A 14,008-nucleotide genomic window follows, 5' to 3' on the forward strand; every position below is an offset into this window, starting at 1 on the left:
AGAGTGAAGTAAGTCAGAAAGAGAAAGACAAATACCGTATGCTAACATATATATATATGGAATTTAAGAAAAAAAAATGTCATGAAGAACCTAGGGTAAGACAGGAATAAAGACACAGACCTACTGGAGAACGGACTTAAGGATATGGGGAGGGGGAAGGGTGAGCTGTGACAAAGCGAGAGAGAGGCATGGACATATAGACACTAACAAACGTAAGGTAGATAGCTAGTGGGAAGCAGCCGCATAGCACACAGGGAGATCAGCTCGGTGCTTTGTGACCGCCTGGAGGGGTGGGGATAAAGAGGGTGGGAGGGAGGAAGACGCAAGAGGGAAGAGATATGGGAACATATGTATAAGTGATTCACTTTGTTATAAAGCAGAAACTAACACACCACTGTAAAGCAATTATACCCCAATGAAGATGTTAAAAAAAAAAATTTAAATCTTTGAGCCTCAGAAGAGATTTTAGGTAAAACAATATAATAACTGTTTAAACAACTGTAGGAGTATGTAGGGCTTTCAATATCAAAGATTCCTAAAAGTTTTTATTTTGTTTTTCTTCCTTCCCTACAAGAAGCATATTCATAACAATATAAATTATATAAACATCTTAAGTTGAAAACCAGAAGTACATTTTAATAACTTTAATATCAAAGAGTAAAAAAGTGAAAGATTTTGTAAAGCCTCCTCAATCAGTGGTTACAGATCAAATTTCAAATGAAACAAGTTTGAAGATTTTAGTACAGTCAGGTTTCAATCACAGCAGAGTCAGCTCTCAATCATCTACAAAAGAGGTACACCTTTTTCTCAATCCATAATAGTTTCCTAAGTACATTTTCTTTGCCTTGGAGAAATAAGTATCTTAAAAGCAGAAAGTCTGATAATGAAATTTGGTTATATCAATATAACTTATCATAACTTTGAGGAGAAAAACAGCTTTTTGAAGTATAATTGATAAATAAAATCCTTATATATTAAACCTATATTTAATGTATGAAATTCGATGAGTTTGAACATATACCTATGAAATCATCACCACAATCAAGACATATCAATAACCTCCAAAAGTTTCTTTGTGTTCCTCTGGTTTTAGTGTGTGTGCATGTGTATGTGTGTGTGGTAAGAAGACTTAAGTAAGATGAAATCTACCCTCTTAAATTTTTTTAAGTATTGCTGACTATAGTCAACAGTATTGCTGACTACAGACAATTTGCTATACAGCAGATCTACAGAAAAAATTTATCTTGCATAACTGAAATTTTATAACAACTGAACAACAACTCCCCATTTTCCTCTCTCTCTAGCCCCTGACAATCACTCCTGCATTCTCTGCTTCTATGAGACTGACTACTCCAGGTACCTCATAAAAGTGTATGTATTTATATACACATACTATTTTAGGTACCTTTGTAAGTGCATGCATATTTGCATCCTGTGACTGGCCTATTTCACTTACCATTATCATAACTTTTTGTGCTACATCTAAATTTTGCCTGTGAAAACATTAAAATCAGTTTCTACATGTTGCTTACAAACAAGAAAGGAAAAAATAAATTGGATTACATCAAAATTAAATTTTTGTGTTGTAAATGGTACCAACAAGAAAGTGAAAAGACGGGAATTCCCTGGCGGTCCAGTGGTTAGGACTCTGCGCTCTCACTGCCAAGGGCGTGGGTTCAATCCCTGGTCGGGGAACTAAGATCCTGCAAGCCGCAATGTGGCCAAAAGAAAGACAACCCACAGAATGGGAGAAAATATTTGCAGATCATACATCTTGTACTGAGAATATATAAAGAACTCTTACAATGTAATAATAAAAAGACAAATTACCAGTTAAAAAATAAGCAAGGTTTAGGCATCTCTCTAAAGTAGGTATTTAAGTGGAAAAATAAGCATAGGAAAAGATTCTTAACATCATTAGTCACTAGGGAAATGTAGATCAAAACCACAATGAAATACTACTTCATACCACTAGGATTGCTATAATTAAACAGACAGATACTAAAATGTCAAGGGTGGTAAGAAACTGGAAGCCTCATGGATTGTTGGTAGGAATGTAAATGGTGCAACTGCTCTGAAAAACATTTGGGCAGTTCCTCAAAAAGTTAAACATAGAATTACCACATGACACAGCAATTCCACTCCCAGGTATATACCGAAGAGAAATGAAAGCATACATTCACACAAAAACGTTACATGAATATTCAGAGCAGCAGAGTTCATAACAATCAAAAAGTGGAAACAACACAAATGAATAAATAAATGAAATGTGGTATGTACATACAATGGAATATTTGGCAATAAAAAGAAATGAAGTACTGATAATATGCTGCAACATCAATGGCCCCTGAAAACATTAAGTGAAAAAAGCCCAGTCACAAAATATCACATATTGTATGAGTGCAATTATATGAAATGTCTAGAATAGGCAAATTGATAGACAACAGTCAATTAATGATTACTTAAGGCTGGGGGGCAACTGTGGGAGAAGGAATGGGAATTGACTGCTAATGAGTACTGAATTTCTTTAGGGGAGATGAAAATGTTCTAAGGATGTGGAGAAAGGGGACTTGTACACTGTTGGTAGGAATGTAAATCGTGCAGCCACTGTGGAAAACAGTATGGAGGTTTCTCAAAAATCTAAAAATAGAACTACCACATGATCCAGCAACTCCATTTTTGGGTATATATCTGAAGAAAATGAAAACACTAATTCATAAAGATACACACACCCCAGTGTTCTTAGCAGCATTATTTACAATAGCCAAGAAATGGAAGCAACCTAAGCGTCCAGCAAAGGTAAATGGATAAAGACAATGTGCCATACACACACACACACACACACACACACACACACACACAATGTGGTATACACACACACACACACATTACTCAGCCATAAAAAAAGTGAAATTTTGCCTTTTGCAACAACATGGATGGATTGGAGGGTATTATGCTTAGTGAAATACATCAGACAGAGAAAGACAAATACTGTATATTATCATTTATACGTGGAATCTAAAAAATAAAACTAGTGAATATAACAAAAAAGAAACAGACTCACAGATAAAGAGAACAAACTAGTGGTTACCAGGGGAAGAGGGAAGTGGGGAGAGCAAAATAGGGGGAGGGGGTTAAGAAGTACAAACTTCTATGCATATAATAAATAAGCTACAAGGATATATTGTACAGCAGAGAAAATACAGCCAATATTTTATAATAACTATAAATGAAATATAATCTTTAAAAATTGTAAACCGCTATTTGTACACCTATAACTTATATAATATTGTAAATCGACGATACCTCAATTTTTAAAAACAGTTCTAAAATCAGATTGTGGCAATGGTTGCACAAATCTATAGATATTCTTAAAAAACTCAATTATATTCTTTAAATGGGTGCACTGTATGGTACATGAATTCTCTCAGTCAAGCTGTTTTTAAAAATGTAGGGATAATGCCTTTGGTAAGCTTATCGGTAGACTGGACACAACTAAGAAAAGATTCTGAGCTTGACGATATCTCAATAGAAACCTCAAAAACTGAAAAGTAAATAGAACAAAATTGGGGAAAAAAAAAAAAGCCAGACCATCTAAGGAATGTGGGACAACTACAAAAGGTAAAATGTGTAATGGAAATATAAGAAGGAGAAAAAACAGAAAGAGGAACAGAAGAAATATTTGAAATAATAATGACTGAGAATTTTCCCAAAATAATGTCAGACATCAAACCCCAGACACAGGAAGCTCATAGAGTACCAAAGAGGATAAATGCAAAAAAACCCCAAAGCAAACAAAACCCAGCTATACCTACACATATCATTTTCAAACTATAGAAAATCAAACCTAACGAAAAAAGTCTGAACGAAACCAGAAAAAAAAAAAAAAAACCTATTGAGGAACAAAGTTAAGAATTATACCCAACTTCTCAGAAACAAGCAAGAACAGGGTGAAGTAAAATACTTCAAGTGTTGAAAGAAAGAAAACACCAATCTAGAATTCTGTACTTTGCAAAATTAATCTTTCAAAAGTAAAGGAAAAATAAAGACTTTCTCAGGCAAACAAAAATTGAGGGAATTTGTTGCCAATAGGCCTGCCTTGCAAGAAATGTTAAAAGAAATTCTTTAGACAAAAGGAAAATAATATAAGTCAGAGAATCAGATTTACATAAAGAAAGGAAGAGCATCAAAGGAATAAATGAAGGCAAAATAAAAATGAGGGATAGTTACAGAACCAAAATGAAGGAAAGATGGAAGGAAGAAGGAAAAAAGTAACGCTGCTTGATGGAAAAAGAGTGTACTAGAAGTACTAAGAATGGAAAGGGGAAGCCAAGCCAGGAAAAATAATTGTTAGAAATAAACCACAAAATGGATAAATTACATGCATGTAATCAACAGCTAGCAATACCATATTCCCAACAAATCTGACATACCTACATCTCTGATGAAATTTTGAGGTCTATGTCCAGTGTCTACAAAATGTTGGCAGTAATCATTATGGGGATTTAAACTCTGTGTTCCCTAAAGAAAACGTCAAAATTAAATTAATAGCATTCGCTCTGAGGGCAGATACACTAACTCTGTACTTTATTTTTTATTATGAGGCCATACAAAATATAAGTTAATTGACATTAAAAAAACAGAAAACATCACTATTAAAATAATAGTATTACAATTCAGTATCTACAGACATTAATAAAGCATTATCTCATCCTAAATGGGCAAGCATCAGAAGAATATTTCATGCATAATTTTAAATGACCTTTATTTTATAATAATGATCCCTCAATAACTGAAAAAATCTTGAAAACAAATAGTATTTAAAATCTTTTCAGGCAGAGAGCTGAAATGTGAAGAGTTATGGACCTGAAAATTATTTTTTTTACCTTAAGAAAAGTACTAGAATCTTTGTAAATCTCTTCTTCATATGGCAAGTTCTCTTCCTCCTGTTGCAGTTCTAATTCATCCTTGGAAAAGGAAGTATACATTTTATGTATAAGAGGAGTATCTCACATATTATGATATCTCGAGTATTAAGACTCATATAAATATTTTCTTTCCTAATTCATCCTTGGAAAAGGAAGTATACATTTTATGTATAAGAGGAGTATCTCACATATTATGATATCTCGAGTATTAAGACTCATATAAATATTTTCCTTCCCTAAGATACAATAAAGTTTTCAAATTACTGTTAAATTCAAGTATTGAAGTCAGGACTTCCCTGGTGGTCCAGTGGTTAAGAATCCGCCTTCCAATGCAGGGGACATGGGTTGGATCCCTGGTCGGGGAACTAAGATCCCACATGCCATGGGGGAACTAAGATCCCACGTGCCGCGGGGCAAGTAAGCCTGCGCACGCGTCCGACAGCTAGAGAGAAGCCCACGGGTGGCAATGAAGAGCCCACATGCCACAACTAAGGCCCAATGCAGCCAAATAAATAAATAAATAACATACAAATTTAAAAAAAATTTTTTAATCTAAAAAAAACTTGAAGTTTTTGCTTTCTCATCATTAGCTGTAACTAGTTATGCTTATAATATACAAAATAAATATTTCTTTTTCATTCTCATCAGTAATAATTATCTATAACTACTAATTTTGTTGACTAAGTTATCTAGGATTATTTATCTCTGATATAATATCTTAAATATTAGAATTTAGCTCAAATCATGAAAGATATGACCACCAATGGGGCAATTTTATTTCTACTAGATCAAACCATATGAAACTGCTATTTTATAAGTCAAAAATGTTAAAATATCAGAAACTGTATATGGTTTGACCTAATATAATCACAAAGAGTTAAGTTATATAAGAGGATATATCAAATGCAACCAATACACAAGAGAATACCTATGAAATTAGATAATTATACCTAAAGATTTACTGAAACTATTTATTCTCTTCTCTATTGAATATAGTTGTAGGACAATTAATTTGAAAAAAATGGAGGTAGGTTTTTTTGTCCTTAACTTACTTTCTTTTCAACTACATATTGTAATTACAAGTTGAGAAGCTGGGTTTTTGCCTTGGGCCTCTGTCAGAAATGGTTCTACACTGCTGTCTAGTCCATGAGTTCTCAAAATATTTTAATTGTACTACCCTATATTCTTAACATGGAATAAATGCAACTCAAAGAAGACAGTACTGTAGCCTCTCGAAATATTACTGAATTATCCAAAGTTTCTGATACATCTACCTCCTTACTCTTAAGAATGCTATCACCTAGTGCTTACTAGGCATTATGCTAAGTGCTTCACATACATCACCTAATTTAATCCACATACCTCTTGTGTTAAACTGATATAAATGCCTTAAATTTACCTAATTACATACACACTACCAATAATTAATCAGTATTCTGTCAAAATTCAGCTTCTGTCAAATTTTGTTTTCCTGGGTAAGACTCTACGGATTGTAAGGACTTATTTTCTTCTTGACCATAAAATTGTCCCATTATCTACTTGCCTTATATTCTTCCATTTTGTCTTCATCTGTCTCTCCTTCATCCTGATACTTACGTTTTGCATTTGGAGCAGAGGTATCATAGGAAGCCCTGAAAATTAAAACTGAAATACCACTCACAAATATATACAAGATGTATAAATGTATCCATTAATAATATTAAAGAACCAGTTCTAAAAACAGAACAAGGCAAATTTTTCCTGACTAAACAGTATCTATTCACCCAGTTTATAAATCTTAAAAGTAACACAACCTGATGAATAATCTGTACTTTTTTTTGAGAAAGCAAACAAATAAGAAACTAAGCTTTTATAAGGTATGCATGGCAAAAAGAAACTTCTACATTATGTATCATTCTAATGTGTCTTGAGCAAAACTGATGTTCTATAAAGGATCATAAAAGACTACTACAAGCAACTATATGCCAATAAAATGGACAACCTGGAAGAAATGGACAAATTTTTAGAAAGGTAAAAAATTCCCAGACTGAACCAGGAAGAAACAAAATATAAACAGACCAATCACAAGTAATAAAATTGAAACTGTAATTAAAAATCTTCCATCAAACAAAAGTCCAGGAACAGAGGACTTCACAGGTGAATTCTATCAAACATTTAGAGACAAGCTAACACCTATCCTTCTCAAAATCTTCCAAAAAACTGCAGAGGGAGGAAGACTTCCAAACTCTATTAATCTCTATTAAAAGGATCATAAACCATGATCAAGTGGGATTTATCCCAGGAATGCAAGGATTCTTCAATATATGCTAATCAATCAATGTGATACACCATATCAACAAATTAAAGAATAAAAACCATATGATCATCTCAATAGATGCAGAAAAAATTCGACAAAAATTTGACAAAATTAACACCCATTTAAGATAAAAACTCTCCAGAAAATGAGCATATAGGGAACCTACCTCAACATAATAAAGGACATATATGACAAACCCACAGCAAACATCATTCTTAATGGTGAAAAACTGAAAGCATTTCCTCTAATATCAGGAACAAGACAAGGATGTCCACTCTCACCACTATTATTCAACATAGTTTTGGAAGTCCTAGCCACAGCAATCAGAAAAGAAAAAGAAATAAAAGGAATACAAATTGGAGGGACTTCCCTGGTGGCACAGTGGTTAAGAATCCACCTGCCAATACAGGGGACACGCGTTCGAGTCCTGGGCCGGGAAGATCCCACACGCCGTGGAGCAACTAAGCCCATGTGCCACAACTACTGAGCCTGCGCTCTAGAGCCCACAAGCCACAACTAATGAAGCCCATATGCCTAGAGCCCACACTCCACAACAAGAGAAGCCACCGCAATGAGAAGCCCACGCACCGCAATGAGGAGTAGCCCCTGCTCGCTGCAACTAGAGAAAGCCTGTGCACAGCAACGAAGACCCAACACAGTGAAAAATAAATATTTTTTTAAAAAAAGGAATACAAATTGGAAAAGAAGAAGTAAAACCATTGCTGCTTGCAGATGACATGATATACACAGAAAAATCCTACAGATGCCACCAGAAAACTACTAGAGCTAATCAATGAATTTGGTACAGGATACCAAATTAATGCACAGAAACCTCTTGCATTCCTATACACTAACTACAGGAGATAAGAAAAATAAATTAAGGAAACAATCCCATTTACCAATGCAACAAAAAGAATAAAATACCTAGGAATAAACCTACCTAATGAGGCAAAAGACCTGTACTCAGAAAACTATAAAACACTGATGAAAGAAATCAACTATGACACTAACAGATGGAGAGATATACCATGTTCTTGGATCTGAAGAATCAATATTGTGAAAATGACTATATTGCCCAAAGCAATCTACAGATTCAATGCAATCCCTATCAAATTACTAAAGGCATTTTTCACAGAATCAGAACAAAGAATTTTACAATTTATATGGAAACAGAAAAGGTGCCATATAGCCAAAGCAATATTGAAAAAGAAAAACAGAGCTGGAGGAACCAGGCTCCCAACTTCAGACTATACTACAAAGCTACAGTAATCAAGACAGTATGGTACTGGCACAAAAAAAGAAATATAGATCAGTGGAACAGGATATAAAGCCCAGAGATAAACCCACACACCTATGGTCACCTTATCTTTGATAAAGGAAGCAAGAATATACAATGGAGAAAAGTCAGCCTCTTCACTAAGTGGTGCTGGGAAAACTGGACAGCTACATATGAAAGAATGAAATCAGAACACTACCTAACACCACATACAAAAATAAACTCAAAATGGATTAAAGACCTAAATGTAAGACTGGACACCAAAAAACTCCTGGAGGAAAATGTAGGAAAAACACTCTTTGACATAAATCACAGCAAGATCTTTTTTGACCCACCTCCTAGGATAATAAAAATAAAAACAAACATATGGGACCTAATGAAACTTTAAAGCTTTTGCACAGCAAAGGAAACCATAAACAAGATGAAAAGACAACGCTCAGAATGGGAGAAAATATTTGCAAATGAAGCAACTGACAAAGGATTAATCTCCGAAATATACAAACAGCTCATGCAGCTCAATATCAAAAAACAGATAACCCAATCGAAAAATGGCTGGAAGACCTAAATAGACATTTCACCAAAGAACACATACAGGTGGCCAAGAGGCACATGAAAAGATGCTCAACATCACTAAGTATTAAAGAAATGCAAATCAAAACGACAATGAGGTATCACCTCACACCAGTCAGAAAGGTCACCATCAAAAAAATCTATGAACAGTAAATGCTAGAGAGGGTGTGGAGAAAAGGGAACCCTCTGGCACTGTTGGTAGGAATGTAATTTGATACAGCCACTATGGAGAACAGTATGGACATTCATTAAAAAACGAAAAATAGAACTACCATATGACCCAGCAATCCCACTACTGGGCATATCCCCTGAGAAAACCATAATTCAAAAAGACACATGTACCCCAATGTTCATTACAGCACTATTTACAATAGCCAGGACATGGAAGCAACCTAAATGTCCAACGACAGAGGAATGGATAAAGAAGATGTGGTACACGTATACAATGGAATATTACTCAGCCATAAAAAGGAACAAAACTGGGTCACTTGCAGAGATGTGGATCAACTTAGAGTCTGTCACACAGAGTGAAGTAAGTCAGAAAGAGAAAAACAAATATCATATATTAACACATATATGTGAAATCTAGAAAATGGTACAGATGAACCTATTTGCAGGGCAGGAATAGAGACAAAGAAGTAGAGAACAGATGAGTAGACACAGGGGGCAGAGGGAAGGGGAGGGTGGGATGAACTGGGAGATTAGGACTGACATATATTCACTACCATGTGTAAAATAGCTAGTGGGAACCTGCTGTATAGCACAGGGAGATCAGCTTGGTGCTCTGTGATGACCTAGATGGGTGAGATAGCAGTGGGTGGGAGGGAGGTCCAAGAAGGAGGGGATACATGTATACATATAGCTGATTCACTTCACTGTACAGCAGAAATTAACACAACATTGTAAAGTAATTATACTCCAATAAAAAAAAATTGATAACTACAATACTGAAAAATTCTAAATGCTTTATGAACTATCAAATCAATACCACTTTTAGGGCAAAGTGTGTTTTTTTTAATAAGGATTTTTAAAATAAAATTATATATGGTATATAAGCTAATTCCTAGCCTAACATTCCATTTTCTAACTACTTTATAAATGAAAACTTACTGTATTCAGATAATAAGTATTTAATAATTCATGAACAATAAAAACCAATGTTTCCTAAATCTGTATGCTGATGCTTATAACAACACACTTCATACCTAGGATTATTTTTTATTAAAACAGTGATCGTTTCACAAATACTAACATGTCACTAAAAAAATATTCAACTGACCTGCAAGTTTCTCTTGTTTCAGCAATTTCTCTCTGCTCATCTTTGCTATTTAACACAGCACCAATACTGTCAGCACTTTCAGCTCCCAACTGAGAAAAGGCAAAAACCAAAAATTAGATGACAGTGTACTGAATAGCGTTCCTAGTCATTTGTAGCAGCATTTAATACATCAAGTATTAAAAAACAAACAAACAAACCTGTAACTACTGCAGCAGGCAAATGGACGAATTACCTTGCAGGAAAAACAGAAAACACCTTGGAGCAAAACCATGTTAATTAAGAATGATTTTGCCAGCTGAAAAGTATTTTATGCTTTCAGTTATTTTGAAATTAAAACAATTAACTTGAGCCAATCCTCTACTTTTAAAGCAAATAATAAAACACAATTTAGCAGCAGTAGCAAAACAACAAAAAAAGCAGCTAACATAGTGTTTATAGTGTGATATGCACTATGTTAAACACTCTGCATCCATCAGCTCACGTATTGTACCTTATTTATTCCATGCCGTAATAAATACATTTTCAGTTTTACTCAAGCCAAGTCTTTATAATGATTATAGGTACAATACTAAACTTTAGAAAAACGTGAAAAATAGTGATGCAAATTCGGGTTGGCAGTTCAGGAAATTTTGCAAAATACAACAAATGTAAACAAATCACTAGTTGAAATAGGCCTGGCTACATAGTGTGGGATCAATTCATGGAAAACTTTAAAAGCCAAACCAAGAAGTATAGAATGCAATTTACAGGCCATGAGGAACCACTTAATATTTTTAAGCACACGAAGGGTATGAGGAAATCTGCATTAAATAATCCCTTAGCTCAAGAAAGGTGAGAAGGCACACTACAATATTAGAGCTGCAAGTCCCCAGCCTTGATCTTAAACAATTACCACTGCCTCTTTAGACTACCCACTTCATGACTCTCCTAAGGTTTCCCCAATGAAAACTCTCTTCCAATATATCAACTGTTCCTGATATTTTAACTCTTCCATAAAATCTTCCTGACCCTTATTCTCTTTAGTCAGAAAACACATTTATTCCCATAGGTGGAATGCTTTCTAACCTTCTTCCCAAGACTGACTCGACTCTCTTCAAATCTCAGATGAGTACATTTCTTCTGAGGGTCCTTCCATGAACACTATATACAGAATAGGTAGCCTCCTTTCTATTATTTTTACCTCCTCATTTCCTCATTCCGATCATAGCACTTAATACACCCTTTTTGTTTTACTTTTGTTTATTTGTTTCACAGTCGCTATCACAACTTCCAATTTTTTATTTGTACAATTCAATTACTTTATCAGTTTACTTTTGTTTACTTCTCCCCCACTGAAATGTTAGCTCACTGAGGCGAAGAACTCTGTCCTGTTGATATCTGTATGTTCAGCAGCTACTATAACATCTGACTTATAGTACATGCTTATAAATATGTGAATGAACCAATGAGGTTTTCTACCAAGGTGTAAATTAGAATACAATGTTTTACAAGAGGAATGCTTTAAATCAAATTGTGCTTACATATATAATTGTCTTCTCATGCTCCAACATTTTAAAAAAATTGTGGAATGACTGGAGTAATAGACTTTCCATTGTGGTAGCATTAAATATATTATTTGAATAACTATGACCATTTGGTATCATTTGAAAGCATGTATAATTTTTTGAAACAAAGCTACAAGTTAAATAAAAACAGGTGTAAATCGTTGGTGATAGCATCAACTGCCACAATCATGGTCTGGGCCTATATACTACATCCGATATCTTCATCCAGCAGCCAAGTCAGTCAAGCAAATTATACACACTTGAGTTGTGCTCTACTCCGACAGATCATCAATCAACAGAAATTTATTAAAAACTTACTTTGGGCAAGAAACAAAGTTAGGATAGAAGATTAAGCCAACAGGAATTAAATGTAAAGACACTGCATGCAAACTGCTTATATTCTGTATGATGGTTAATAATATACAGTAGTGGACTCAACAGTAAGGAAAATGGATGCTCAGAGGGAGAAGAGTCTAAGCCAGGGAGATCACAATAGGTTTCATCACAAAATTCTGACCTGGGCTGTCACAGAGGATAGACAGAAATCAGAAAGAAAGGACAACTTTTAAAAATCATCAAGTATGTACTGCACAAATCACGTTCTGGAGAGTAATAAACCAGTCTGTCTTGTTCATACAGAGAAAAGTGAAAGACAGGCTGAAATTAGTTGGTAAAGTGGAAGTCTGTCATTGATTATACTGTACATCCTTACTTAGGTGGAAAGGTTCCTATCCAACTGTACTAGGAGGCAGCCAGGTGTACTGCAAAGGCCTAAAACTGCAGCTTGCAAATGTAAAAGGTTTGTGGCCTTCAGCATGTAACAAATTTCCTGAGCTTTATTTTCTTCATCTATAAGACACAGAAAGCATCTGACTGGTATGATCAAATATAATGTATGTACAAGCTTGGCAGAGTCTTGACACACAGAAAGGACTTAATAAATGGCAGCCATTATTAAATTCTGTGCAGTATGTAAGCGCTCTGAGGGTAGGACCACCTATTATTATTCATAGCTGAATTGCCAATGTCTACAAAAGCTCCTGGCACATAGTAAGACACTCAACCAATCATTGTTTACGACTATTTTGAGTCAAACAGACGTCCGAATTCAAAACTAAAGAGTAAGAATCTTGGTGGTAACAAAGAGCTGCTGAACATTTTTGAAGATAACATAATAGAAACTGGGAAAAGGAAGGCTTGGAAAAGATACCTGATTTGTCCAAAATCACTATGTCAGGAACAGATTTGATTCCAAACGCCCCCTTTTTTTTTGGCCAGGCGTTTGTGGGATCTTAGTTGCCGACCAAGGATTGAACCCGGGCCACAGCAGTGAAAGCGCTGAGTCCTAACCACTGGACCACCAGGGAACTCCCTAAACGCCCACACTTTTAACACTGTACCATAAATCTTTTCATCAGATCATAAAAGAGGATTGGTCTCAGATTTCCATGTACTAAAACGAAAACTTATTACTGAAAAAAATAACAGTAAGATGCCTCATCAAAATCTGTGAGCATTTCCCCGATCCCTTTTACCGGTCTGAGTGGTAGAAAGTAAAACACAACCTCTAACTTTAATTAAGCAAAGGTGTGCATCTGCATTTTCTGCATGTGTACTCTACTAATCAAGTGTTAACTTACTCATACACAAGAAGGAGTGAGGCCAAGATCTGGAGAGACAAAACTGGGTTTAACTTTCTGGCCCAGAGGTAAAGGAGCCGGGACAAAAATTAACCTCTGGAGCCTCTGTTTCATTATCCGATAAGTGAAGACAATATTACCTACTTCAGAGATTTGTTGTGATCGATACAGATTAAGAATTCAAACATTAGCTGCGAGTGAGGACGAGGATACCGTACTCGGCAGGGTCGACAGCAATACGCGTCATGCAGAATCTAAAATTTACACTAAGGTTTCTACCAATGCAGTCGTTACACACTATCCCAGAGAAAATACCGTAAACCTGACCCACAACGAAGCCCCAATCTCAAGAATCCGGAGCTGATTACAAAGAAAGACAAGACACAAACGACCATTTAAAAAGTGAACAGAGGGGTTTCCCTGGTGGCGCAGTGGTTGAGAGTCCGCCTGCCGATGCAGGGGACACGGGTTCGTT

At 35.3% G+C, this 14,008-nt stretch overlaps 1 protein-coding gene across 1 annotated transcript in view; it reads right to left on the reverse strand.

Annotated features, from left to right (window-relative positions):
• Nucleotides 1–14,008, reverse strand: part of METTL14 (methyltransferase 14, N6-adenosine-methyltransferase non-catalytic subunit) — a 39,225-nt gene that overhangs the window by 24,543 nt on the left and 674 nt on the right. The window contains exons 2-5 of the mRNA XM_007464855.1: nucleotides 10,350–10,438; nucleotides 6,472–6,559; nucleotides 4,887–4,967; nucleotides 4,434–4,521 (exon numbers count right to left, since the gene is read on the reverse strand). Coding sequence (XP_007464917.1) covers nucleotides 4,434–4,521; nucleotides 4,887–4,967; nucleotides 6,472–6,559; nucleotides 10,350–10,438 — 346 coding nt within the window. The remainder of the gene's footprint in view (nucleotides 1–4,433; nucleotides 4,522–4,886; nucleotides 4,968–6,471; nucleotides 6,560–10,349; nucleotides 10,439–14,008) is intronic.

This window comes from Lipotes vexillifer, unplaced genomic scaffold (assembly GCF_000442215.2).
Source record: "Lipotes vexillifer unplaced genomic scaffold, Lipotes_vexillifer_v1.1 scaffold231, whole genome shotgun sequence".
In the NCBI taxonomy this organism is placed as follows: domain Eukaryota; kingdom Metazoa; phylum Chordata; class Mammalia; order Artiodactyla; family Lipotidae; genus Lipotes; species Lipotes vexillifer.